Genomic DNA, 23318 nt, shown 5'->3' with positions numbered 1-23318 from the left:
CTGTGCTCCGGGACCTTTCCAAGATGATGAGGCTTGGCGATAACATCCGCCAGCTCCCTCAGCACTCGTGGGTGCATCCCATCGGGGCCCATGGATTTGTGGATGTCAAGTTTGGACAAATGATCTCTAACCCGATCCTCCTCAACCAAGGGAAAGTCCTCCTTTCTCCAGCCTTCCTCTCTTGTCTCCAGGGTCTGGCATTCCTGAGGGCTGGCCTTAGCAGTAAAGGCTGATGCAAAGAAGGCATTCAGTAACTCTGCCTTCTCTCTATCCTTTGTCACCAGGGCACCCGCCCCATTCAGCAGGGCGCCCAATTTTTCCCTAGCTTTCCTTTTGCTATTGATGCATTTGAAGAAGCCTTTCTTGTTGTCCTTGACAACAAGTGTCCTAACGCTGAGCTCCTTCCTCGCCTTGCCTCTCGTTCCTCTGACGAGCCACCGCAACATTCCCTGCCTGTCACCTCGGGCCCGGCGGGGGAACGATCCCGAATGTTTGGGAGGGTTGTGCTTTGAGACCCAGGGCCTGAACATCTTCCTGTGAGACGTGCCACTTGTGGGAGTGGTTTTCCTTGTCCCGAGCTGGCTGACCCTTGTGAGAGGAGCCTGCCGCTTGAATGCCTGCCCCTTAGTGCCGCGCGGAGAGCGAATCGTGCAGGACTTGAGGAACATGCGGGGAAGGTGGAGGAGCTGGTTCTTCCTATGCCAGAGGCAAAGGGTTGCTGGGTCACCTGCAAACATCCTAAAATCTCACCGCTTGCCTTTCCTGTCCTATGCCCTTCCCTCACCAGGTTTCTCATGGCGGTGTGAGCTTCCCCAGGGACACTGCAGGTGGCAGGGCTGCACCTTGACATGGCATTCATACTGGATCCTCCTAGGGACTTCATTCCTTTCCCTCTCTTGGAAGCTGGCAACAGGGGTGAAAAGAGTTTTCAGAGTCGGCCACTGTTTTACCGTGCTCCTCTGGAAAGGTCGGAGTCAACTTGGGCTCACTTTAAAAAGAGCGCATAGGATCCGGGCCTTTGAGTTCATTTGTCGTTCAGGACAGCCTGAGCTGGGAAACTACACTGATGCCGGGACCGAGGGCATCCCTTGATGCAGTGCCACTCTCCGACAGCTCCTCTCCCACATCCAACCCTGCCACAAGCGCTGTGCGCTACACCCAGACGGAAAGGACCAAAACTGCCAAGGACTCGCACCACTTTTATTATTCTATTCGGAATATTCATCCGAAGTACAATATCCCTGTTGGTAGTGAAAACACACACACTTGGAGTGATGAGCCTGGGGTGAGTCCAGGGAAACGCGGCCAGCCGAGCAAGAGCCATAACCACCATCTGAGCTGCTCTGGCATCTCGGCTGAAGCGAACCATTTGCATTCCTGCCCTTAGATAACTGGGCAAGCTGTGTTGCAAAGTTCACCGCAAGCGGACTCCAGCTGTTGTTGAGATTTTCATTTTTTATGGCCAGCTCCTCCTTTGTCCTTTCTCTCCCTGATTTTCCTCTGCCTTCCTCTGGTCGTGGCTCTTCGGGGTTGGAGGCAGCCGCAGTATTAGCTAGTGCCCGTTTTCTGCAACAAGGAGAAGGCCTTTCAGGAAAGTGCCTTTCAGGAAAGAGTACTCACTGCTAGGAAGGAAGACCCCAGGTAAAAATATCTTGCAGCAGACATCTCAACAGAGTGCTCTCAACAGCTAACCAGGCACTCCACGATACTATCACTACACCTGCTTCACTGCTAAAAGATAGAAAGGAGCAACAACGTTGGAAAGGAATAACTCACTGTTTTCTCCTCCTCAGCAGGACAGTAACTACACAGGTCAACACCACCCCAAACAATACGGAACTCGAGACCACGGCCGTGAGGACCACGTGGTGCTTTGGTAGGTCTTTATGATGTGCGGCCTTTGCCTCTTTCTCACCACCAAAACCTGGAGGAAAGGAGACAATTCCATACGTCACTGGCTTCTGCACTCCTGGACAATCTCACTATGGGTTTGGGATTCCCAGGAAATCTTACATTCCATGGTGGTACCGTCGCTGATTGTGGGGTCCTGGCACCGGCGGACCACACGTTCTTTTACGCTTCTCATGGACAAAAGAGCCCCCTGGCCAGGGAAAGCCTGAACCATCACTACCCCTAACTGTGCCTCTAGGCTTCAGTGGGGAGATGTGTGCTGGGGACCCTGGCTTCACCAAGAGGGCAACAAAAGATGGAAAAGCTACTAAAACAAGTCCAAGGGAAATGAAGATAAGCACGGCCTTCAGGGATATCTGGAATCACACACGGAGGAGAAAAGGTTACAATACCTGTGGCGGTACACGGGTTTGGAAAGGAACTCTGCTGCGTGGAAAGGGATGTTGTCCTGCCTGGATCTAGACAGGTCTAGATTCGCACAGCAGCAGAGGGGCCTGCCTGACCTTTGGCTACGGACACAGGAAACAAAGAGTCACGACTCACCTGTGGCATTCCCCAGAGACTCAAAACTGGCATCAGGCTGGGAAGCTGCATAGCCACCATCTACGGCCACATCTGGAACCAAACACAGACGGGAACAGCTCCCGTTATGTATACTTCACTATCCTTCTCCAGCTGTGAGTGCTCGTGCATGGCAGGGAACACAGAATTACACTAAGGCACTGGTCTCGCCCTTCTGCTCGTGAGCATCTTGCAAACGCTTCCTGGGTGCGTGCACGGGCACCACGCGGGTGCACATGTAAGCATGAATGGAGCTGCCGGGGGAAAGGACACGCTGGAGTTCACACAAGCTCTAAACTCAACCCAGCAAGCCTGCTGCCTTTGTGCAAGGCACTGGAAGAAGCACAAGGTTAGAGCAGCAGACAAACACCGCTTTGCCACGCACAGCACCCAGCGCAGATCTCTGAAGCCCTCCCCAAGGCCACTCCGTTCTTCTGCAGGTATGAGCCTCGGCCAAGGACTTCAGCTGCATGGCCCATGAATAAAATACTGCTCGTTCCAGGAAGTGAATACATCTTGACTACTTACCACTGGCATGCCCCTGAGGCTCAAAAACGGGATGCAGCTGAGGAGCTGCAAGGCCACTGCCTGCAGGAACGCCTGGAATCACACACAGACACGTTTTCATTACGTGCTGCCACATGCTTCCACAGAAGGGAATTGCAGGGAATGGAAGGGGAACAGGGGGCACCCACGTAGCTCGAGAGTCTCCCAGCGGTGGGCAGGCTGGGGGAACTTGTTGGCTGGCACCTGGCAGCTCTCCACATCCTCCCTCCAGGCACTATCCAACAGCCCCCCCCAAGCACCCCCAGCACAAACACACACTCCCTCCGTGCCCGCTTCCAGGGGGGTCTCTAACATACACCAAGGAAGCCAGAGCTTGACAAACAGGCAACCCTCAGCACCACACCACAAAAGGGATCGTTTACGCTCCTCCTGCACAGGAGCCCACCGCCCAGTGGAAGCCTGAACCAGCACTCCCCCTAGGTGTTCTTCTGCCCTTCAGTCGCGGGATGTGTGCTGTGTACCTTGCCTTCATCAGGAGGGCCCTACAAACTGAGGAAAGCCATGCTTATTCTTTCAAAGGAGCATCTGCTGACTACTCACCTCCAGGATGTCCCTGACGCTCAAATCGGGAGTCCAGATCAAAAGAGAAACCTCCATCACCTACCGCCACATCTGGAACCAAACACAGACGGGAACAGCTCCCGTTATGTATACTTCCGTATCCTTCTTCAGATGTGAGCGCTCGTGAATGACGGGGAACATAGAATTACACTAAGGCACTGGTCTAGCCCTTCTGCTTGTGAGCATCTTGCAAACGCTTCCTGGGTGCATGCACTTGCACCATTTGGGGTTATTACCTAAGTACGAGTTGACTACGTACCTCCGGGAAGACCCTGAGGCTCAAAAACACGATCCAGATGAGAAGCTGGATAACCATCAGCTTCGGCCACTTCTGGAACCAAACACAGATGGCAACAGCTTTTGGTATATATTTGCACAGCCTTCTGGTCTGAATGGTCGTGTGGGATGGGAACGTGTAATTACACCCTAGCACCTGTCCCTCCCTGCCATTCATTCACTTCATGCACATGTTGAGCTGCTGGGGGAAAGGACGCCCTGGCGCTCACCAAACCTGTAAACTCCACCCCATCCTGCCCCCTGGCTTTGCAGCAGGCACTGCAAGCAGCACAGGCTCGGTGGAACTGGCCAACAGCGCTTTGCGAGCCAAAACACCCAGCCCAGATCTCTCAAGCCTTTCGGAGTTCCACTCTGCTCCTTTGTGTGCCTGAGCATTGGCCAAGGACTTATTCAGTTGAATGTCCCAGGAATAAAATACACTAAAACAAACGCTCATTCCAGGAAGAGAATACATCTTGATTACTGACCTGTGGCCCCCCTCAGAGGTTCAAAACTGGGATCCAGCTGAGAAGCTGGATAACCACCATCTACAGCCACATCTGGAAACAAACACAGACGGGAACAGCTCCCGTTATGTATACTTCAACAGCCTTCTTCAGACGTGAGTGCTCGGGAACCTAGAATTACACTAAGGCACTGGTCTTGCCCTTCTGCTTGTGAGCATCCTGCAAACGTGTACTGGGTGCGTGCACAAGAACCACGTGGGTGTAGATCTAAGCATGCGTGGGCGTTCCCGGGGGAAAGGACACCTTGGAGTTCCCACAATCTTTTGCCTGGCACCTCAAAGCTCTCAAAGTAAAGAAATGCTCACAACTTACCCCGGGCATCCCCCTGCGGCTCAAAAGCCCTTAGATGACCTCCAGGCAAAGTAGTAGGAACAATTTCCCATCAACAAAATATTCTAAAGTAAGTTCTTCTTCTTTCAGGTAAGAAAAACTTGACTACGTACCCCTGGGACGACCCCGAGGCTCAACAACGGCATCCAGCTGAGAAGCTGGATAAGCTCTCTGCAGGGAAGCAGCTGTAATCAAAAACACATGAGAAACGTCCCTATTAGCGGGCAACGTAGATTTTCAAGTCAACGGCAGCACGTGGAAAGGGACAAAGGGACGCCCAGATAGGTCTACATATCTAAAGCTGGCGAGGTACCTGGCTGACCCTTTGTATGTGACATGGAAGCTCTCAAAGAAAGTAAATATTCATGACGTACCTGTGCGATCACCCTGAGGTTCAAAACTGGGATCCAGCTGAGAAGCTGGATAACCACCATCTACAGCCACATCTGGAAACAAGCACAGACGGGAACAGCTCCCGTTATGTATACTTCAACAGCCTTCTTCAGACGTGAGTGCTTGTGAATGACGAGGAACCTAGAATTACACTAAGGCACTGGTCTTGCCCTTCTGCTTGTGAGCATCTTGCAAACGTGTACTGGGTGCACGCGCAGGCACCATGTGGGTATAGCTGTAAGCATGAATGGAGCTGTCGGGGAAAAGGACCCACTGGAGTTCACACAAGCTCTAAACTCAACTCCAGCAAGCTCGCTGGCTTTGCAGCAGGCTTTGGAAGCAGCACAGGGGCTTTGCCAGCCAAAGCACCCTGGGGAAGATCTCTGGACGCCTCCTGAGTCCCACTCTGCTCTTCTGTGTGTCTCAGGATCAGCCAAGGACTTATTCAGTTACACTCCACACCAGGAAAGTTTTGACATGTAATAGCTTCTTCTGTGAAGGGCATAAATCTGGACCACTTTCCCCGGGGATCCTCCCGAGCCTCGAGAACAGGATACGGCCGAGAAAATCGATAACCATTGCCTACAGGCAGGGCAGAAAGCCCACACATAGGTGGCACGCTTTCCTTACAAGCTTAGCTACCAACTTCTTCACAAAGCAATGGTAGTCAGTGGCGGGTGGGGGGGGGGGCATGTCGTGACATGGGACATATATGGAGGTCAATAGGCTCAAAGCTGCGGAGGGGCAGAGATGACCTTTTGCCTGGCACCTGGCAGCTCTCAAAGTAAAGAAGCGCTCACAACTTACCCCTGGCGTCCCCCCGCGGCTCAAAAGCCCTTAGAGGACCTGAAGAGGACATAGTAGGTACCATTTCACGTCAACAAAATATTACAAAGGAAGTTCTTCTTCTTTCACGTCAGTAAGAGTTGACTACGTACCCCTGGGAAGACCCCGAGGCTCAACAATGCGATCCAGATGAGAAGCTGGATAACCATCAGCTTCGGCCACTTCTGGAACCAAACACAGATGGCAACAGCTTTTGGTTTATATTTGCACAGCCTTCTGGTCTGAATGGTCGTGTGGGATGGGAACGTGTAATTACGCCCTAGCACCTGTCCCTCCCTGCCATTCATTCACTTCATGCACATGTTGAGCTGCTGGGGGAAAGGACGCCCTGGCGCTCACCAAACCTGTAAACTCCACCCCATCCTGCCCCCTGGCTTTGCAGCAGGCACTGCAAGCAGCACAGGCTCGGTGGAACTGGCCAACAGCGCTTTGCGAGCCAAAACACCCAGCCCAGATCTCTCAAAGCCTTTTGGAGTTCCACTCTGCTCCTTTGTGTGTCTGAGCATTGGCCAAGGACTTATTCAGTTGAATGTCCCAGGAATAAAATACACTAAAACAAACGCTCATTCCAGGAAGAGAATACATCTTGATTACTGACCTGTGGCCCCCCTCAGAGGTTCAAAACTGGGATCCAGCTGAGAAGCTGGATAACCACCATCTACAGCCACATCTGGAAACAAACACAGACGGGAACAGCTCCCGTTATGTATACTTCAACAGCCTTCTTCAGACGTGAGTGCTCGGGAACCTAGAATTACACTAAGGCACTGGTCTTGCCCTTCTGCTTGTGAGCATCCTGCAAACGTGTACTGGGTGCGTGCACAAGAACCACGTGGGTGTAGATCTAAGCATGCGTGGGCGTTCCCGGGGGAAAGGACACCTTGGAGTTCCCACAATCTTTTGCCTGGCACCTCAAAGCTCTCAAAGTAAAGAAATGCTCACAACTTACCCCGGGCATCCCCCTGCGGCTCAAAAGCCCTTAGATGACCTCCAGGCAAAGTAGTAGGAACAATTTCCCATCAACAAAATATTCTAAAGTAAGTTCTTCTTCTTTCAGGTAAGAAAAACTTGACTACGTACCCCTGGGACGACCCCGAGGCTCAACAACGGCATCCAGCTGAGAAGCTGGATAAGCTCTCGGCAGGGAAGCAGCTGTAATCAAAAACACATGAGAAACGTCCCTATTAGCGGGCAACGTAGATTTTCAAGTCAACGGCAGCACGTGGAAAGGGACAAAGGGACGCCCAGATAGGTCTACATATCTAAAGCTGGCGAGGTACCTGGCTGACCCTTTGTATGTGACATGGGAGCTCTCAAAGAAAGTAAATATTCATGACGTACCTGTGCGATCACCCTGAGGTTCAAAACTGGGATCCAGCTGAGAAGCTGGATAACCACCATCTACAGCCACATCTGGAAACAAGCACAGACGGGAACAGCTCCCGTTATGTATACTTCAACAGCCTTCTTCAGACGTGAGTGCTTGTGAATGACGAGGAACCTAGAATTACACTAAGGCACTGGTCTTGCCCTTCTGCTTGTGAGCATCTTGCAAACGTGTACTGGGTGCACGCGCAGGCACCATGTGGGTATAGCTGTAAGCATGAATGGAGCTGTCGGGGAAAAGGACCCACTGGAGTTCACACAAGCTCTAAACTCAACTCCAGCAAGCTCGCTGGCTTTGCAGCAGGCTTTGGAAGCAGCACAGGGGCTTTGCCAGCCAAAGCACCCTGGGGAAGATCTCTGGACGCCTCCTGAGTCCCACTCTGCTCTTCTGTGTGTCTCAGGATCAGCCAAGGACTTATTCAGTTACACTCCACACCAGGAAAGTTTTGACATGTAATAGCTTCTTCTGTGAAGGGCATAAATCTGGACCACTTTCCCCGGGGATCCTCCCGAGCCTCGAGAACAGGATACGGCCGAGAAAATCGATAACCATTGCCTACAGGCAGGGCAGAAAGCCCACACATAGGTGGCACGCTTTCCTTACAAGCTTAGCTACCAACTTCTTCACAAAGCAATGGTAGTCAGTGGCGGGGGGGGGGGGGCATGTCGTGACATGGGACATATATGGAGGTCAATAGGCTCAAAGCTGCGGAGGGGCAGAGATGACCTTTTGCCTGGCACCTGGCAGCTCTCAAAGTAAAGAAGCGCTCACAACTTACCCCTGGCGTCCCCCCGCGGCTCAAAAGCCCTTAGAGGACCTGAAGAGGACATAGTAGGTACCATTTCACGTCAACAAAATATTACAAAGGAAGTTCTTCTTCTTTCACGTCAGTAAGAGTGGACTACGTACCCCTGGGAAGACCCCGAGGCTCAACAATGCGATCCAGATGAGAAGCTGGATAACCATCAGCTTCGGCCACTTCTGGAACCAAACACAGATGGCAACAGCTTTTGGTTTATATTTGCACAGCCTTCTGGTCTGAATGGTCGTGTGGGATGGGAACGTGTAATTACGCCCTAGCACCTGTCCCTCCCTGCCATTCATTCACTTCATGCACATGTTGAGCTGCTGGGGGAAAGGACGCCCTGGCGCTCACCAAACCTGTAAACTCCACCCCATCCTGCCCCCTGGCTTTGCAGCAGGCACTGCAAGCAGCACAGGCTCGGTGGAACTGGCCAACAGCGCTTTGCGAGCCAAAACACCCAGCCCAGATCTCTCAAAGCCTTTCGGAGTTCCACTCTGCTCCTTTGTGTGCCTGAGCATTGGCCAACGACGCGCTCGGTTAAATGTCCCAGGAATAACATCTTGCAAAAACCTGCTCGTTCCACGATGTGAATGCTTCTTGACTACTTACCACTGGCATCCCACACAGGTCCAAAACCAGGATCCAGCTGAGGAGCTGCAAGGCCACTGCCTGCAGGAACACCTGTAATCATTATGTATGTATGTATGTATGTATGTATGTAATCATTATACGCTTTCATTATGTGCTGCCACATGCTTCCGCAGAAGGGAACTGCAGGGAACGGAAGGGGAACGGGCGGCACCCACGTGGCTCGAGAGTCCCCCAGCGGCAGGAGGGCTGGGGGAACTCGTTGGCTGGCACCTGGCAGCTCCCCAAATCCTCCCTCCAGGCGCTACCCAACAGCCCCCCAAAGGACCCCCGGGACAAAATAACAGGGGCATCCTCCCCTCCAGGGGCAAGGGGGATGCACCAAGGACGCCGGAGCTCTACGAACAGGGAACCCTCCGCTCCGGGGCACACGAAGGCTCGTTCCCGCTGCGCGGGCGCAAGAGCCCCCCGGCCAGGCAAAGGCAGAAGCAGCGCGAGAGAAGCAGTGCTCCTCGTCTTCCCGGGGACAGCCCGCGACCACTCACCGCCAGCCGCTCCCCGAGGCTCCAAGGCGGCGTGCGGCCAGGAAGCCGGATCGCCCTCGCCGCCAGGCAGCGCTGGGAGCCCACGCGGGCCAGAAGAGCGGCCGTCACGCAGCGCCAGGCGCGGCTGCAGGGCCGCTGCCGCTGGCCGCCCGCTCGCTGCCGGCTCTGCCGCCGGCTCTGCCGCCGGCTCTGCCGCCCCGGCCGCAGCCCGCAGGCGCCTCCCGCCCCCCGGCCCCCGCCGCCCCGCCGCCGCCTCCGCCGCCGCCCGCCCTACCTGCGCGCGGCGCTGCCCGCCGAGCAGCGCGGCTCTCCCGGGCGCGCAGGGCCGCCAGCAGGGCCACGAGCACCAGGAGGCGGCGCCCGGCCGCCGCCGCCGCCCGCGCTCGCACCATGCTGCCCGCCGCCACCAGCCGCCCCCGCCGGCGCCCTCGAGCCCACGCGCGCCGAGCGCCGCTGCCGGGCCCGCGCCGCGCCGCGCACACAGCCCCACAGCACAGCGCGCACCACAACACAACCCCAGCAACTCAGCACACCACCACGCAGACCAACACACCCGCCGCAACACAAACCAACACAACCCGACCCAGCGCAGCGCAGCGCAGCGCGACGCAGCGCGACGCACCGCGGGGCTCTCTGTGAGCTCACGGCCGCCCTCCGCGCGCCTCCGCGGGGGCCCAGGGGGCCGCGCCCCCCCGCCGCGCCCCGCGCTCCCTCCGCGGCGGCCCCCGCCGCCCCGCGCTCCCAGCCCGCCTCTCTGCCCGCCGCTCCCGCCTCTCCCTCTTTCTTTCCCTCTCTTTCAACACACCAAACACGCCTGCCTGCAGCGCTCACTTTATTAGCTGGCATGTATCCTTACGCAGAGTTACACACTCACACATCCCTTTTCCTTCTTGTTCTGGCAAAGACCTGCAGGAATTAGGCAAATATCCCGCACAGCTTCCCCTTACACATCCTGCTGCCTTCTGAGGTTGGACAAACCTGGTGCTTCAGAGCTGGGGGGGACCTGGGAGAAACAGTTCCCTCCCGGCTTCCTCAACAGCTCGGGAAGTGACCCTCCGTTCTCTACACACTGCTCCTTCTTGGGGGACACGTGGGACGTCAGAAAAGGCGGCTAACTTACCTCTAGCCCAGCTTAGCACTAGTGCTTAAAGTAACGGTTGACCTTTGCATAAGATGCAGAACCCAAGGGACAGAGACCGCTGACTCGATAAAGAAGACTGGAAGAGACTGTAAGGAGTCTCATTACCCCCAAATGTCTTTGTCCGGAGTCCCTCCCCAGAGGCACCCAGCTCCAGCTGTTACTTTGCTGCACCGTCATTTAAAGAAAGAATTAATTCTGCTGCGAGACCTACGTGAGACTCTGCTCCTCGGGAAACCTAGCGCCGCACTGTTTCCCTAGCGTGGTATTGGTTTCAGGCTGGTAGAAACGGGAAGGTTTGAGCACTTGCTTTCAAGTGCCTGGGAACACACCCACGTTTCTTGCTTGCCAGTTGTTGCAGTTGGGGAGTGCTGCTTTGCACAGCTCCTTTCGAGTGGTGGTGTGCAGGAGGGCTGCCTCGCAGTCTGCCAAACCTATTCTCAGTCGAGGGTCTGGCAGCTCGGGCTCTCTGCAGCGCTCACGTTGCTCACCACAGTTCTTGCAAGAGAAGCTGCCCCGTCAGTGAGTTGCAGCAGAGCTTTCCTGCACCGCTACGGTGCTGCCAACTCCTGCTACCCTTGGACCGTGGCTCCTGCTGAACGCAAGGTCGGAATCGGCAACGTTGCCTCTGCTCCACAGGTCAGGAAGAAGAGCGCGCACGTGTTGGCAGAGAACAGCACCATGCTCTTTTTCATAAGCAAGGCAGCACCACGTTTGCCATCACCTCTCTCCTCGGGTCCACATTAGTGGTAGAGAGCTGCAGCTCTTCAGGAATTTCACATCCTCCTGAAGCCTGAATGCACTTCCAGAAATTGCGTTATCCTGGGGGAGGGGAGCACGTGCCAAGAGCAAAGCCAACAAGTGCGTAGGAAAGGCTTCTTTGTTTAGGCTACCGGGAGCCCTCCGTGCAGGACCTCCTCCAGCACGCAACCGAGAGCAGGACCTGCTTTTCTCTCCGGCTGGCCCATCCCTGGCACCCACGTTCCTCCTCTCAAGGCTGCCCCTTGTTCCGTGGCTGACCTGCAATATCAGGCTCCCTGCGAAGTCTGAGAAGTGCCAGTGACCAAGCTGTCAGGGCTGAGGCAGTTCTGCGTTGAAAAACAGCGAATCCCATGGCAAGGAGGTGGCTGTGGAAGAAAGGCTGGACATGCAGCCGCTGGCCCAGTACTTGTGTCTTCTAGGAGCTTGTTGCCTCCTCCTGTGCAGAGTCAAAGGCTGCACTCTGTACCTCTGCTCTGAGGTACTTTGCTCGCTCCTTTGCCTCTGGAGGTCGCTGGGAGACAGGCTCTTGTTGAGTCTGCTCCGATTGCCAGGGCTGGTCTGTGGGACTTCACCGAGTGACTAGGTTTCCTTGCTGTTTCTGGGAAATGGCATGTACTTTACTGTCATTTCCCTGTCCCAGGAAGCGCCTCTCTGGCTCCAGGTGTGCTGTTTGCATGGCTCGGGGCCTGCGTGGTCTCCCAAGTCTTGTGGGGCTGGCCTGGGAGGGCCGGGGCAGTGGTGCCGGGGCAGTTGCCCTGCAGCCCCCAGCGCGGGAGCCCTGGGACAGGCCGGAGAGTGTTGGCCAGGCAAGGGGGCTGCTCTGCTTGAAAGGCTGAGCTGGCTCTGCTGGAGACACTGAAGTGTGTATGGTAGCAGTTGAAAGGCATAATGAAGCTTCTGAGTTTTTGCAAAAAGCCAGACTACAGTGTAACTCTGTTGCTAACATGTAGGCATAAGTGCTTGTGCTTGCCTTTTCGTGTGTTCTCACTGCCTCTTGGCCAGGCTTATGTAGCACCTCGCATCCCCGTGTGAAACACATCGGACGTGTTCTCAGGTATCTCTTGGGTTTTTCTTTCTCATTCAGGCAATCGTCCAGCAGTTCTCGGTCTTGCTGACAATATGTGCTTGTGACTTTACCTCCCCTCCGCAATTCCGTTTAGAAAAAGACAGCTCCAGAGGGAGCCTTTGGGCCTGTTGCCTGAGGGAGCTGTTATGTGATGCCATGTGTCCCTAGAGAATCCACCTGCCAGAAACACTGCACAGACGTCACCCCTGGCCGACAAGTTCGTCACAGCTCGTTCTGTGCCTGAGTTCATTTGCATCTCTCCAGTTTACAGGACTAGGTACTGTGTAAATCAATCTTTTGCTCTCGCTCTAGCCTAACGGCACTGCTCCAAATGTACATCAGGCCCTAGCATAAGCCGTTTGTTGGGCCGAAAGCACGAGCAGAAGTCAAATGAACAGTTCCAGCTGAAGGTTTTGTTACCTTTGGGGCCAAAACAAATCCAGCAGTGCCCAGACAACCCGACTTCCAGGCTCTTCTCCTGGCGGTGCCCCTGAGCACAGCACACTCGCCAGGCCAAAGGGCTAGCCTCTTTCAGGGGCTAACGAGGCCTGGAGGTGCTGGCTGCGTGATCGCGCAGCCCCAGGTCACGGCTGAACGCATGCTTATTTTGGAGGCTTGGAGACTGCAGCTGCCGTTCCCTGAAGAGGCAGGGGCACACTGCCGCTTTCCCATTAGCACCGAACAGTGTGCTCTGGCCACATGGGCCCGTCTGCCTGGAGGCCCAAGGCAGTCCTTAAAGTGTGTAGGTGCTGCTGCGATTTGGGGGGATCGCAGCAGGAATTACACTAAAGATGTAAGGGGCTGGTGGTGGCTGAGGCCCTTCATCTAGGACATGCTCTGTGTTAGCTAAGGCTTATGCAGCTACTTGTGCTGATCCATACCTCCTCCTCCGGCTGAAATAACGCAAGGTGCCTCTGCAAGGCCCCAGAAGCGAAGAGGGAGTGCTGCGTGCTACTTGCTGTTTCGCTGGGGAGCCCAGGGCTGGGCGTGAGGCTTGCTTTTGCTCCTCAGTTCCTGGTGGGGCAATAGTGCAGCTTTGAAGTCCGAAAACCACGGGCACTGGCATGTGCGAGGCATTGCAAGTTGCCCTTCCCCTGGCCACGCTCTCTAGGTTGCCTGGAGGTGGGAGTTTGTGTGTTAGAGCCTCTGCTTGAGAAACGGTGGCACGCGGGGCGTTTCTCAGAGCAGCCCGCGAGGAGGTGGGCTTTTCCCTTGTCTCTCCAGGAGTCCGGGGCAGAAATAGGCCTTGGCTTATGTGATTGGGGAGGCCTGGGAATGTGTCACAGAATCACATAATGGCCAAGGGTGGAAGGGACCTCTGGAGATCATCTAGTCCAACTGCCCTGCCCGAGCAAGGTGGTCTAGAGCACATTGCACAGGATCACATCTAGGCGGGCTTCTGAATATCTCCAGCAAAGGAGACTCCACAACCTCTCTGGGCAACCTGTGCCAGTGCTCAGACACCCTCCCAGGAAAGAAGTTTCTCCTCAGGTTCAGATGGAACTTCCTGTATTTCAATTTGTGTCCATTGCCTCTTGCCCTGTCGCTGAGCAGCACGGAGAAGAGCCTGGTCCCATCCTCTTAACACCCTCCCTGTAGATATTTGTATACATTGATGAGATCCCCCCTCAGCCTTCTCGTCTCCAGGCTGAACAGGCCCAGCTGTCTCAGCCTTTCTTCATACGAGAGATGCTCCAGTCCCCTAATCATCTTTGTAGCCCTCCAACTCTCCAGCCTGTCCAGGTCCCTCTGACTGGCAGCACAGCCCCCTGGTGTGTCAGCCACTCCTCCCAGTTTAGTATCCTCAGCAAACTTGCTGAGGGTGCGCTCTGTCCCTTCATCCAGGTCGTTGAGGAATACATTGAACAAGACTGGACCCAGGACTGACCCCTGGGGGACACCGCTAGCTACAGGCCTCCAACTAGACTGCGCCACTGACCATGACCCTCTGAGCTCTGCCATCCAGCCAGTTGCTCTGCCATCAATCCACCTCACCGTCCACTCATCCAACTCACACTTCCTGACTTTATCTATGAGGATAAAGGGTGGAAGGGACCTCTGGAGTCCCTTCCAGGGACAGCGTCAAAAGCCTTGCTGAAGTCCAGGCAGACAACATCCACTGCTCTGCCCTCATCTGCCCAGCCAGTCATTCCCTCCTAGAAGGCTATCAGATTGGTCAAGCGTGATTCCCCTTTGATGAATCCATGCTGACTACTCCTGATCATCGTCTCGTCCTCCATATGCTTAGTGAGGACCTCCAGGAGGAGCTGTTCCACCACCTTTCCCGGGATGGAGGTGAGGCTGACAGGTCTGCAGTTTCCTGGCTCCTCCTCCCTGCCCTTTTTGAAGACTGGCGTGACACTGGCTTTCTTCCAGTCCTCAGGCACCTCTCCTGTGCTCCGGGACCTTTCCAAGATGATGAGGAGTGGCCTAGCGATAACATCCGCCAGCTCCCTCAGCACTCGTGGGTGCATCCCATCAGGGCCCATGGATTTGTGGATGTCAAGTTTGGACAAATGATCTCTAACCCGATCCTCCTCAACCAAGGGAAAGTCCTCCTTTCTCCAGCCTTCCTCTCTTGTCTCCAGGGTCTGGCATTCCTGAGGGCTGGCCTTAGCAGTAAAGGCTGATGCAAAGAAGGCATTCAGTAACTCTGCCTTCTCTCTATCCTTTGTCACCAGGGCACCCGCCCCATTCAGCAGGGCGCCCAATTTTTCCCTAGCTTTCCTTTTGCTATTGATGCATTTGAAGAAGCCTTTCTTGTTGTCCTTGACAACAAGTGTCCTAACGCTGAGCTCCTTCCTCGCCTTGCCTCTCGTTCCTCTGACGAGCCACCGCAACATTCCCTGCCTGTCACCTCGGGCCCGGCGGGGGAACGATCCCGAATGTTTGGGAGGGTTGTGCTTTGAGACCCAGGGCCTGAACATCTTCCTGTGAGACGTGCCACTTGTGGGAGTGGTTTTCCTTGTCCCGAGCTGGCTGACCCTTGTGAGAGGAGCCTGCCGCTTGAATGCCTGCCCCTTAGTGCCGCGCGGAGAGCGAATCGTGCAGGACTTGAGGAACATGCGGGGAAGGTGGAGGAGCTGGTTCTTCCTATGCCAGAGGCAAAGGGTTGCTGGGTCACCTGCAAACATCCTAAAATCTCACCGCTTGCCTTTCCTGTCCTATGCCCTTCCCTCACCAGGTTTCTCATGGCGGTGTGAGCTTCCCCAGGGACACTGCAGGTGGCGGGGCTGCACCTTGACATGGCATTCATACTGGAGCCTCCTAGGGACTTCATTCCTTTCCCTCTCTTGGAAGCTGGCAACAGGGGTGAAAAGAGTTTTCAGAGTCGGCCACTGTTTTACCGTGCTCCTCTGGAAAGGTCGGAGTCAACTTGGGCTCACTTTAAAAAGAGCGCATAGGATCCGGGCCTTTGAGTTCATTTGTCGTTCAGGACAGCCTGAGCTGGGAAACTACACTGATGCCGGGACCGAGGGCATCCCTTGATGCAGTGCCACTCTCCGACAGCTCCTCTCCCACATCCAACCCTGCCACAAGCGCTGTGCGCTACACCCAGACGGAAAGGACCAAAACTGCCAAGGACTCGCACCACTTTTATTATTCTATTCGGAATATTCATCCGAAGTACAATATCCCTGTTGGTAGTGAAAACACACACACTTGGAGTGATGAGCCTGGGGTGAGTCCAGGGAAACGCGGCCAGCCGAGCAAGAGCCATAACCACCATCTGAGCTGCTCTGGCATCTCGGCTGAAGCGAACCATTTGCATTCCTGCCCTTAGATAACTGGGCAAGCTGTGTTGCAAAGTTCACCGCAAGCGGACTCCAGCTGTTGTTGAGATTTTCATTTTTTATGGCCAGCTCCTCCTTTGTCCTTTCTCTCCCTGATTTTCCTCTGCCTTCCTCTGGTCGTGGCTCTTCGGGGTTGGAGGCAGCCGCAGTATTAGCTAGTGCCCGTTTTCTGCAACAAGGAGAAGGCCTTTCAGGAAAGTGCCTTTCAGGAAAGAGTACTCACTGCTAGGAAGGAAGACCCCAGGTAAAAATATCTTGCAGCAGACATCTCAACAGAGTGCTCTCAACAGCTAACCAGGCACTCCACGATACTATCACTACACCTGCTTCACTGCTAAAAGATAGAAAGGAGCAACAACGTTGGAAAGGAATAACTCACTGTTTTCTCCTCCTCAGCAGCGAAGTAGACACACAACTCAATGCTACCCCAAGCAATACGAAAGCCGACACCGCGGCAGTGAAGATCAAGCGGTGCTTTTCTAGGTCTTTATGATGTGCGGCCTTTGCCTCTTTCTCACCACCAAAACCTGGAGGAAAGGAGACAATTCCATACGTCATTGGCTTCTGCACTCCTGGACAATCTCACTATGGGTTTGGGATTCCCAGGAAATCTTACATTCCATGGTGGTACCGTCGCTGATTGTGGGGTCTTGGCACCGGCGGACCACAACGTTCTTTTACGCTTCTCATGGACAAAAGAGCCCCCTGGCCAGGGAAAGCCTGAACCATCACTACCCCTAACTGTGCCTCTAGGCTTCAGTGGGGGGATGTGTGCTGGGGACCCTGGCTTCACCAGGAGGGCAACAAAAGATGGAAAAGCTACTAAAACAAGTCCAAGGGAAATGAAGATAAGCACGGCCTTCAGGGATATCTGGAATCACACACGGAGGAGAAAAGGTTACAATGCCTGTGGCGGTACACGGGTTTGGAAAGGAACTCTGCTGCGTGGAAAGGGATGTTGTCCTGCCTGGATCTAGACAGGTCTAGATTCGCACAGCAGCAGAGGGGCCTGCCTGACCTTTGGCTACGGACACAGGAAACAAAGAGTCACGACTCACCTGTGGCATTCCCCAGAGACTCAAAACTGGCATCAGGCTGGGAAGCTGCATAGCCACCATCTACGGCCACATCTGGAACCAAACACAGACGGGAACAGCTCCCGTTATGTATACTTCACTATCCTTCTCCAGCTGTGAGTGCTCGTGCATGGCAGGGAACACAGAATTACACTAAGGCACTGGTCTCGCCCTTCTGCTCGTGAGCATCTTGCAAACGCTTCCTGGGTGCGTGCACGGGCACCACGCGGGTGCACATGTAAGCATGAATGGAGCTGCCGGGGGAAAGGACACGCTGGAGTTCACACAAGCTCTAAACTCAACCCAGCAAGCCTGCTGCCTTTGTGCAAGGCACTGGAAGAAGCACAAGGTTAGAGCAGCAGACAAACACCGCTTTGCCACGCACAGCACCCAGCGCAGATCTCTGAAGCCCTCCCCAAGGCCACTCCGTTCTTCTGCAGGTATGAGCCTCGGCCAAGGACTTCAGCTGCATGGCCCATGAATAAAATACTGCTCGTTCCAGGAAGTGAATACATCTTGACTACTTACCACTGGCATGCCCCTGAGGCTCAAAAACGGGATGCAGCTGAGGAGCTGCAAGGCCACTGCCTGCAGGAACACCTGGAATCACACACAGACACGTTTTCATTACGTGCTGCCACATGCTTCCACAGAAGGGAATTGCAGGGAATGGAAGGGGAACGGGGGGCACCCACGTAGCTCGAGAGTCTCCCAGCGGTGGGCAGGCTGGGGGAACTTGTTGGCTGGCACCTGGCAGCTCTCCACATCCTCCCTCCAGGCACTATCCAACAGCCCCCCCCAAGCACCCCCAGCACAAACACACACTCCCTCCGTGCCCGCTTCCAGGGGGGTCTCTAACATACACCAAGGAAGCCAGAGCTTGACAAACAGGCAACCCTCAGCACCACACCACAAAAGGGATCGTTTACGCTCCTCCTGCACAGGAGCCCACCGCCCAGTGGAAGCCTGAACCAGCGCTCCCCCTAGGTGTTCTTCTGCCCTTCAGTCGCGGGATGTGTGCTGTGTACCTTGCCTTCATCAGGAGGGCCCTACAAACTGAGGAAAGCCATGCTTATTCTTTCAAAGGAGCATCTGCTGACTACTCACCTCCAGGATGTCCCTGACGCTCAAATCGGGAGTCCAGATCAAAAGAGAAACCTCCATCACCTACCGCCAAATCTGGAACCAAACACAGACGGGAACAGCTCCCGTTATGTATACTTCCGTATCCTTCTTCAGATGTGAGCGCTCGTGAATGACGGGGAACATAGAATTACACTAAGGCACTGGTCTAGCCCTTCTGCTTGTGAGCATCTTGCAAACGCTTCCTGGGTGAATGCACTTGCACCATTTGGGGTTATTACCTAAGTACGAGTTGACTACGTACCTCCGGGAAGACCCTGAGGCTCAAAAATGTGATCCAGATGAGAAGCTGGATAACCATGAGCTTCGGCCACTTCTGGAACCAAACACAGATGGCAACAGCTTTTGGTTTATATTTGCACAGCCTTCTGATCTGAATGGTCGTGTGGGATGGGAACGTGTAATTACACCCTAGCACCTGTCCCTCCCTGCCATTCATTCACTTCATGCACATGTTGAGCTGCTGGGGGAAAGGACGCCCTGGCGCTCACCAAACCTGTAAACTCCACCCCATCCTGCCCCCTGGCTTTGCAGCAGGCACTGCAAGCAGCACAGGCTCGGTGGAACTGGCCAACAGCGCTTTGCGAGCCAAAACACCCAGCACAGATCTCTCAAGCCTTTTGGAGTTCCACTCTGCTCCTTTGTGTGTCTGAGCATTGGCCAAGGACTTATTCAGTTGAATGTCCCAGGAATAAAATACACTAAAACAAACGCTCATTCCAGGAAGAGAATACATCTTGATTACTGACCTGTGGCCCCCCTCAGAGGTTCAAAACTGGGATCCAGCTGAGAAGCTGGATAACCACCATCTACAGCCACATCTGGAAACAAACACAGACGGGAACAGCTCCCGTTATGTATACTTCAACAGCCTTCTTCAGACGTGAGTGCTCGGGAACCTAGAATTACACTAAGGCACTGGTCTTGCCCTTCTGCTTGTGAGCATCCTGCAAACGTGTACTGGGTGCGTGCACAAGAACCACGTGGGTGTAGATCTAAGCATGCGTGGGCGTTCCCGGGGGAAAGGACACCTTGGAGTTCCCACAATCTTTTGCCTGGCACCTCAAAGCTCTCAAAGTAAAGAAATGCTCACAACTTACCCCGGGCATCCCCCTGCGGCTCAAAAGCCCTTAGATGACCTCCAGGCAAAGTAGTAGGAACAATTTCCCATCAACAAAATATTCTAAAGTAAGTTCTTCTTCTTTCAGGTAAGAAAAACTTGACTACGTACCCCTGGGATGACCCCGAGGCTCAACAACGGCATCCAGCTGAGAAGCTGGATAAGCTCTCTGCAGGGAAGCAGCTGTAATCAAAAACACATGAGAAACGTCCCTATTAGCGGGCAACGTAGATTTTCAAGTCAACGGCAGCACGTGGAAAGGGACAAAGGGACACCCAGATAGGTCTACATATCTAAAGCTGGCGAGGTACCTGGCTGACCCTTTGTATGTGACATGGGAGCTCTCAAAGAAAGTAAATATTCATGACGTACCTGTGCGATCACCCTGAGGTTCAAAACTGGGATCCAGCTGAGAAGCTGGATAACCACCATCTACAGCCACATCTGGAAACAAACACAGACGGGAACAGCTCCCGTTATGTATACTTCAACAGCCTTCTTCAGACGTGAGTGCTTGTGAATGACGAGGAACCTAGAATTACACTAAGGCACTGGTCTTGCCCTTCTGCTTGTGAGCATCTTGCAAACGTGTACTGGGTGCACGCGCAGGCACCATGTGGGTATAGCTGTAAGCATGAATGGAGCTGTCGGGGAAAAGGACCCACTGGAGTTCACACAAGCTCTAAACTCAACTCCAGCAAGCTCGCTGGCTTTGCAGCAGGCTTTGGAAGCAGCACAGGGGCTTTGCCAGCCAAAGCACCCTGGGGAAGATCTCTGGACGCCTCCTGAGTCCCACTCTGCTCTTCTGTGTGTCTCAGGATCAGCCAAGGACTTATTCAGTTACACTCCACACCAGGAAAGTTTTGACATGTAATAGCTTCTTCTGTGAAGGGCATAAATCTGGACCACTTTCCCCGGGGATCCTCCCGAGCCTCGAGAACAGGATACGGCCGAGAAAATCGATAACCATTGCCTACAGGCAGGGCAGAAAGCCCACACATAGGTGGCACGCTTTCCTTACAAGCTTAGCTACCAACTTCTTCACAAAGCAATGGTAGTCAGTGGCGGGGGGGGGGGGGGCATGTCGTGACATGGGACATATATGGAGGTCAATAGGCTCAAAGCTGCGGAGGGGCAGAGATGACCTTTTGCCTGGCACCTGGCAGCTCTCAAAGTAAAGAAGCGCTCACAACTTACCCCTGGCGTCCCCCCGCGGCTCAAAAGCCCTTAGAGGACCTGAAGAGGACATAGTAGGTACCATTTCACGTCAACAAAATATTACAAAGGAAGTTCTTCTTCTTTCACGTCAGTAAGAGTGGACTACGTACCCCTGGGAAGACCCCGAGGCTCAACAATGCGATCCAGATGAGAAGCTGGATAACCATCAGCTTCGGCCACTTCTGGAACCAAACACAGATGGCAACAGCTTTTGGTTTATATTTGCACAGCCTTCTGGTCTGAATGGTCGTGTGGGATGGGAACGTGTAATTACGCCCTAGCACCTGTCCCTCCCTGCCATTCATTCACTTCATGCACATGTTGAGCTGCTGGGGGAAAGGACGCCCTGGCGCTCACCAAACCTGTAAACTCCACCCCATCCTGCCCCCTGGCTTTGCAGCAGGCACTGCAAGCAGCACAGGCTCGGTGGAACTGGCCAACAGCGCTTTGCGAGCCAAAACACCCAGCCCAGATCTCTCAAAGCCTTTCGGAGTTCCACTCTGCTCCTTTGTGTGCCTGAGCATTGGCCAACGACGCGCTCAGTTAAATGTCCCAGGAATAACATCTTGCAAAAACCTGCTCGTTCCACGATGTGAATGCTTCTTGACTACTTACCACTGGCATCCCACACAGGTCCAAAACCAGGATGCAGCTGAGGAGCTGCAAGGCCACTGCCTGCAGGAACACCTGTAATCATTATGTATGTATGTATGTATGTATGTATGTAATCATTATACGCTTTCATTATGTGCTGCCACATGCTTCCGCAGAAGGGAACTGCAGGGAACGGAAGGGGAACGGGGGGCACCCACGTGGCTCGAGAGTCCCCCAGCGGCAGGAGGGCTGGGGGAACTCGTTGGCTGGCACCTGGCAGCTCCCCAAATCCTCCCTCCAGGCGCTACCCAACAGCCCCCCAAAGGACCCCCGGGACAAAATAACAGGGGCATCCTCCCCTCCAGGGGCAAGGGGGATGCACCAAGGACGCCGGAGCTCTACGAACAGGGAACCCTCCGCTCCGGGGCACACGAAGGCTCGTTCCCGCTGCGCGGGCGCAAGAGCCCCCCGGCCAGGCAAAGGCAGAAGCAGCGCGAGAGAAGCAGTGCTCCTCGTCTTCCCGGGGACAGCCCGCGACCACTCACCGCCAGCCGCTCCCCGAGGCTCCAAGGCGGCGTGCGGCCAGGAAGCCGGATCGCCCTCGCCGCCAGGCAGCGCTGGGAGCCCACGCGGGCCAGAAGAGCGGCCGTCACGCAGCGCCAGGCGCGGCTGCAGGGCCGCTGCCGCTGGCCGCCCGCTCGCTGCCGGCTCTGCCGCCGGCTCTGCCGCCGGCTCTGCCGCCCCGGCCGCAGCCCGCAGGCGCCTCCCGCCCCCCGGCCCCCGCCGCCCCGCCGCCGCCTCCGCCGCCGCCCGCCCTACCTGCGCGCGGCGCTGCCCGCCGAGCAGCGCGGCTCTCCCGGGCGCGCAGGGCCGCCAGCAGGGCCACGAGCACCAGGAGGCGGCGCCCGGCCGCCGCCGCCGCCCGCGCTCGCACCATGCTGCCCGCCGCCACCAGCCGCCCCCGCCGGCGCCCTCGAGCCCACGCGCGCCGAGCGCCGCTGCCGGGCCCGCGCCGCGCCGCGCACACAGCCCCACAGCACAGCGCGCACCACAACACAACCCCAGCAACTCAGCACACCACCACGCAGACCAACACACCCGCCGCAACACAAACCAACACAACCCGACCCAGCGCAGCGCAGCGCAGCGCGACGCAGCGCGACGCACCGCGGGGCTCTCTGTGAGCTCACGGCCGCCCTCCGCGCGCCTCCGCGGGGGCCCAGGGGGCCGCGCCCCCCCGCCGCGCCCCGCGCTCCCTCCGCGGCGGCCCCCGCCGCCCCGCGCTCCCAGCCCGCCTCTCTGCCCGCCGCTCCCGCCTCTCCCTCTTTCTTTCCCTCTCTTTCAACACACCAAACACGCCTGCCTGCAGCGCTCACTTTATTAGCTGGCATGTATCCTTACGCAGAGTTACACACTCACACATCCCTTTTCCTTCTTGTTCTGGCAAAGACCTGCAGGAATTAGGCAAATATCCCGCACAGCTTCCCCTTACACATCCTGCTGCCTTCTGAGGTTGGACAAACCTGGTGCTTCAGAGCTGGGGGGGACCTGGGAGAAACAGTTCCCTCCCGGCTTCCTCAACAGCTCGGGAAGTGACCCTCCGTTCTCTACACACTGCTCCTTCTTGGGGGACACGTGGGACGTCAGAAAAGGCGGCTAACTTACCTCTAGCCCAGCTTAGCACTAGTGCTTAAAGTAACGGTTGACCTTTGCATAAGATGCAGAACCCAAGGGACAGAGACCGCTGACTCGATAAAGAAGACTGGAAGAGACTGTAAGGAGTCTCATTACCCCCAAATGTCTTTGTCCGGAGTCCCTCCCCAGAGGCACCCAGCTCCAGCTGTTACTTTGCTGCACCGTCATTTAAAGAAAGAATTAATTCTGCTGCGAGACCTACGTGAGACTCTGCTCCTCGGGAAACCTAGCGCCGCACTGTTTCCCTAGCGTGGTATTGGTTTCAGGCTGGTAGAAACGGGAAGGTTTGAGCACTTGCTTTCAAGTGCCTGGGAACACACCCACGTTTCTTGCTTGCCAGTTGTTGCAGTTGGGGAGTGCTGCTTTGCACAGCTCCTTTCGAGTGGTGGTGTGCAGGAGGGCTGCCTCGCAGTCT

The 23318-nt window shown here is 55.4% G+C and overlaps 2 protein-coding genes across 5 annotated transcripts; both read right to left on the bottom strand.

Moving 5' to 3' along the window:
* Positions 1-1186: 1186 nt before the first annotated feature.
* Positions 1187-9706, bottom strand: LOC138064447 (uncharacterized). 4 transcript variants are annotated; one of them, XM_068927035.1, is made up of 18 exons: positions 9572-9703; positions 8774-8845; positions 8269-8340; positions 8138-8176; positions 7314-7385; positions 7053-7124; positions 6571-6642; positions 6065-6136; positions 5934-5972; positions 5108-5179; positions 4847-4918; positions 4365-4436; positions 3860-3931; positions 3580-3651; positions 3001-3072; positions 2455-2526; positions 1777-1924; positions 1187-1566 (listed from the first exon to the last, which is right to left on the bottom strand). In XM_068927035.1, exons 1-18 carry the CDS (start codon positions 9687-9689, stop codon positions 1209-1211), a joined length of 1638 nt encoding a protein of 545 aa, XP_068783136.1. In that variant the 5' UTR covers positions 9690-9703; the 3' UTR covers positions 1187-1208. The 4 variants fall into 4 exon arrangements, with proteins under 4 accessions (XP_068783136.1, XP_068783142.1, XP_068783150.1 ...); XM_068927041.1 differs by lacking the exon at positions 4365-4436; XM_068927049.1 differs by lacking the exons at positions 3860-3931; positions 4365-4436.
* Positions 9707-15846: 6140 nt separating this feature from the next.
* Positions 15847-22159, bottom strand: LOC138064441 (uncharacterized). Its single transcript, XM_068927026.1, has 13 exons — positions 22028-22159; positions 21230-21301; positions 20725-20796; positions 20594-20632; positions 19769-19840; positions 19508-19579; positions 19026-19097; positions 18521-18592; positions 18241-18312; positions 17662-17733; positions 17116-17187; positions 16437-16584; positions 15847-16226 (listed from the first exon to the last, which is right to left on the bottom strand). Exons 1-13 carry the CDS (start codon positions 22143-22145, stop codon positions 15869-15871), a joined length of 1311 nt encoding a protein of 436 aa, XP_068783127.1. The 5' UTR covers positions 22146-22159; the 3' UTR covers positions 15847-15868.
* Positions 22160-23318: the final 1159 nt, after the last annotated feature.

The sequence above is a fragment of the Struthio camelus genome, chromosome 1, assembly GCF_040807025.1.
Source record: "Struthio camelus isolate bStrCam1 chromosome 1, bStrCam1.hap1, whole genome shotgun sequence".
Taxonomy (NCBI): domain Eukaryota; kingdom Metazoa; phylum Chordata; class Aves; order Struthioniformes; family Struthionidae; genus Struthio; species Struthio camelus.
The sequence above is the reverse complement of the archived record's forward strand: the minus strand, read 5'-3'. Positions and strand labels throughout refer to the sequence as shown.

Excerpts from the sequence above, each read along its gene's own strand:
- LOC138064441 (XM_068927026.1), bottom strand. The coding sequence starts at position 22,145 with ATGGTGCGAGCGCGGGCGGCGGCGGCGGCCGGGCGCCGCCTCCTGGTG. Across the intron at positions 20,633-20,724 it reads GCCTCGGGGTCTTCCCAGGG|GTCCTCTAAGGGCTTTTGAG; the intron begins GTACGTAGTCCA and ends TGTCCTCTTCAG. Across the intron at positions 16,227-16,436 it reads CTGCTGAGGAGGAGAAAACA|AAAACGGGCACTAGCTAATA; the intron begins GTGAGTTATTCC and ends TCCTTGTTGCAG.
- LOC138064447 (XM_068927035.1), bottom strand. The coding sequence starts at position 9,689 with ATGGTGCGAGCGCGGGCGGCGGCGGCGGCCGGGCGCCGCCTCCTGGTG. Across the intron at positions 8,846-9,571 it reads GCGGGCAGCGCCGCGCGCAG|GTGTTCCTGCAGGCAGTGGC; the intron begins GTAGGGCGGGCG and ends TAATGATTACAG. Across the intron at positions 3,073-3,579 it reads GCGTCAGGGACATCCTGGAG|GCGTTCCTGCAGGCAGTGGC; the intron begins GTGAGTAGTCAG and ends GTGTGATTCCAG.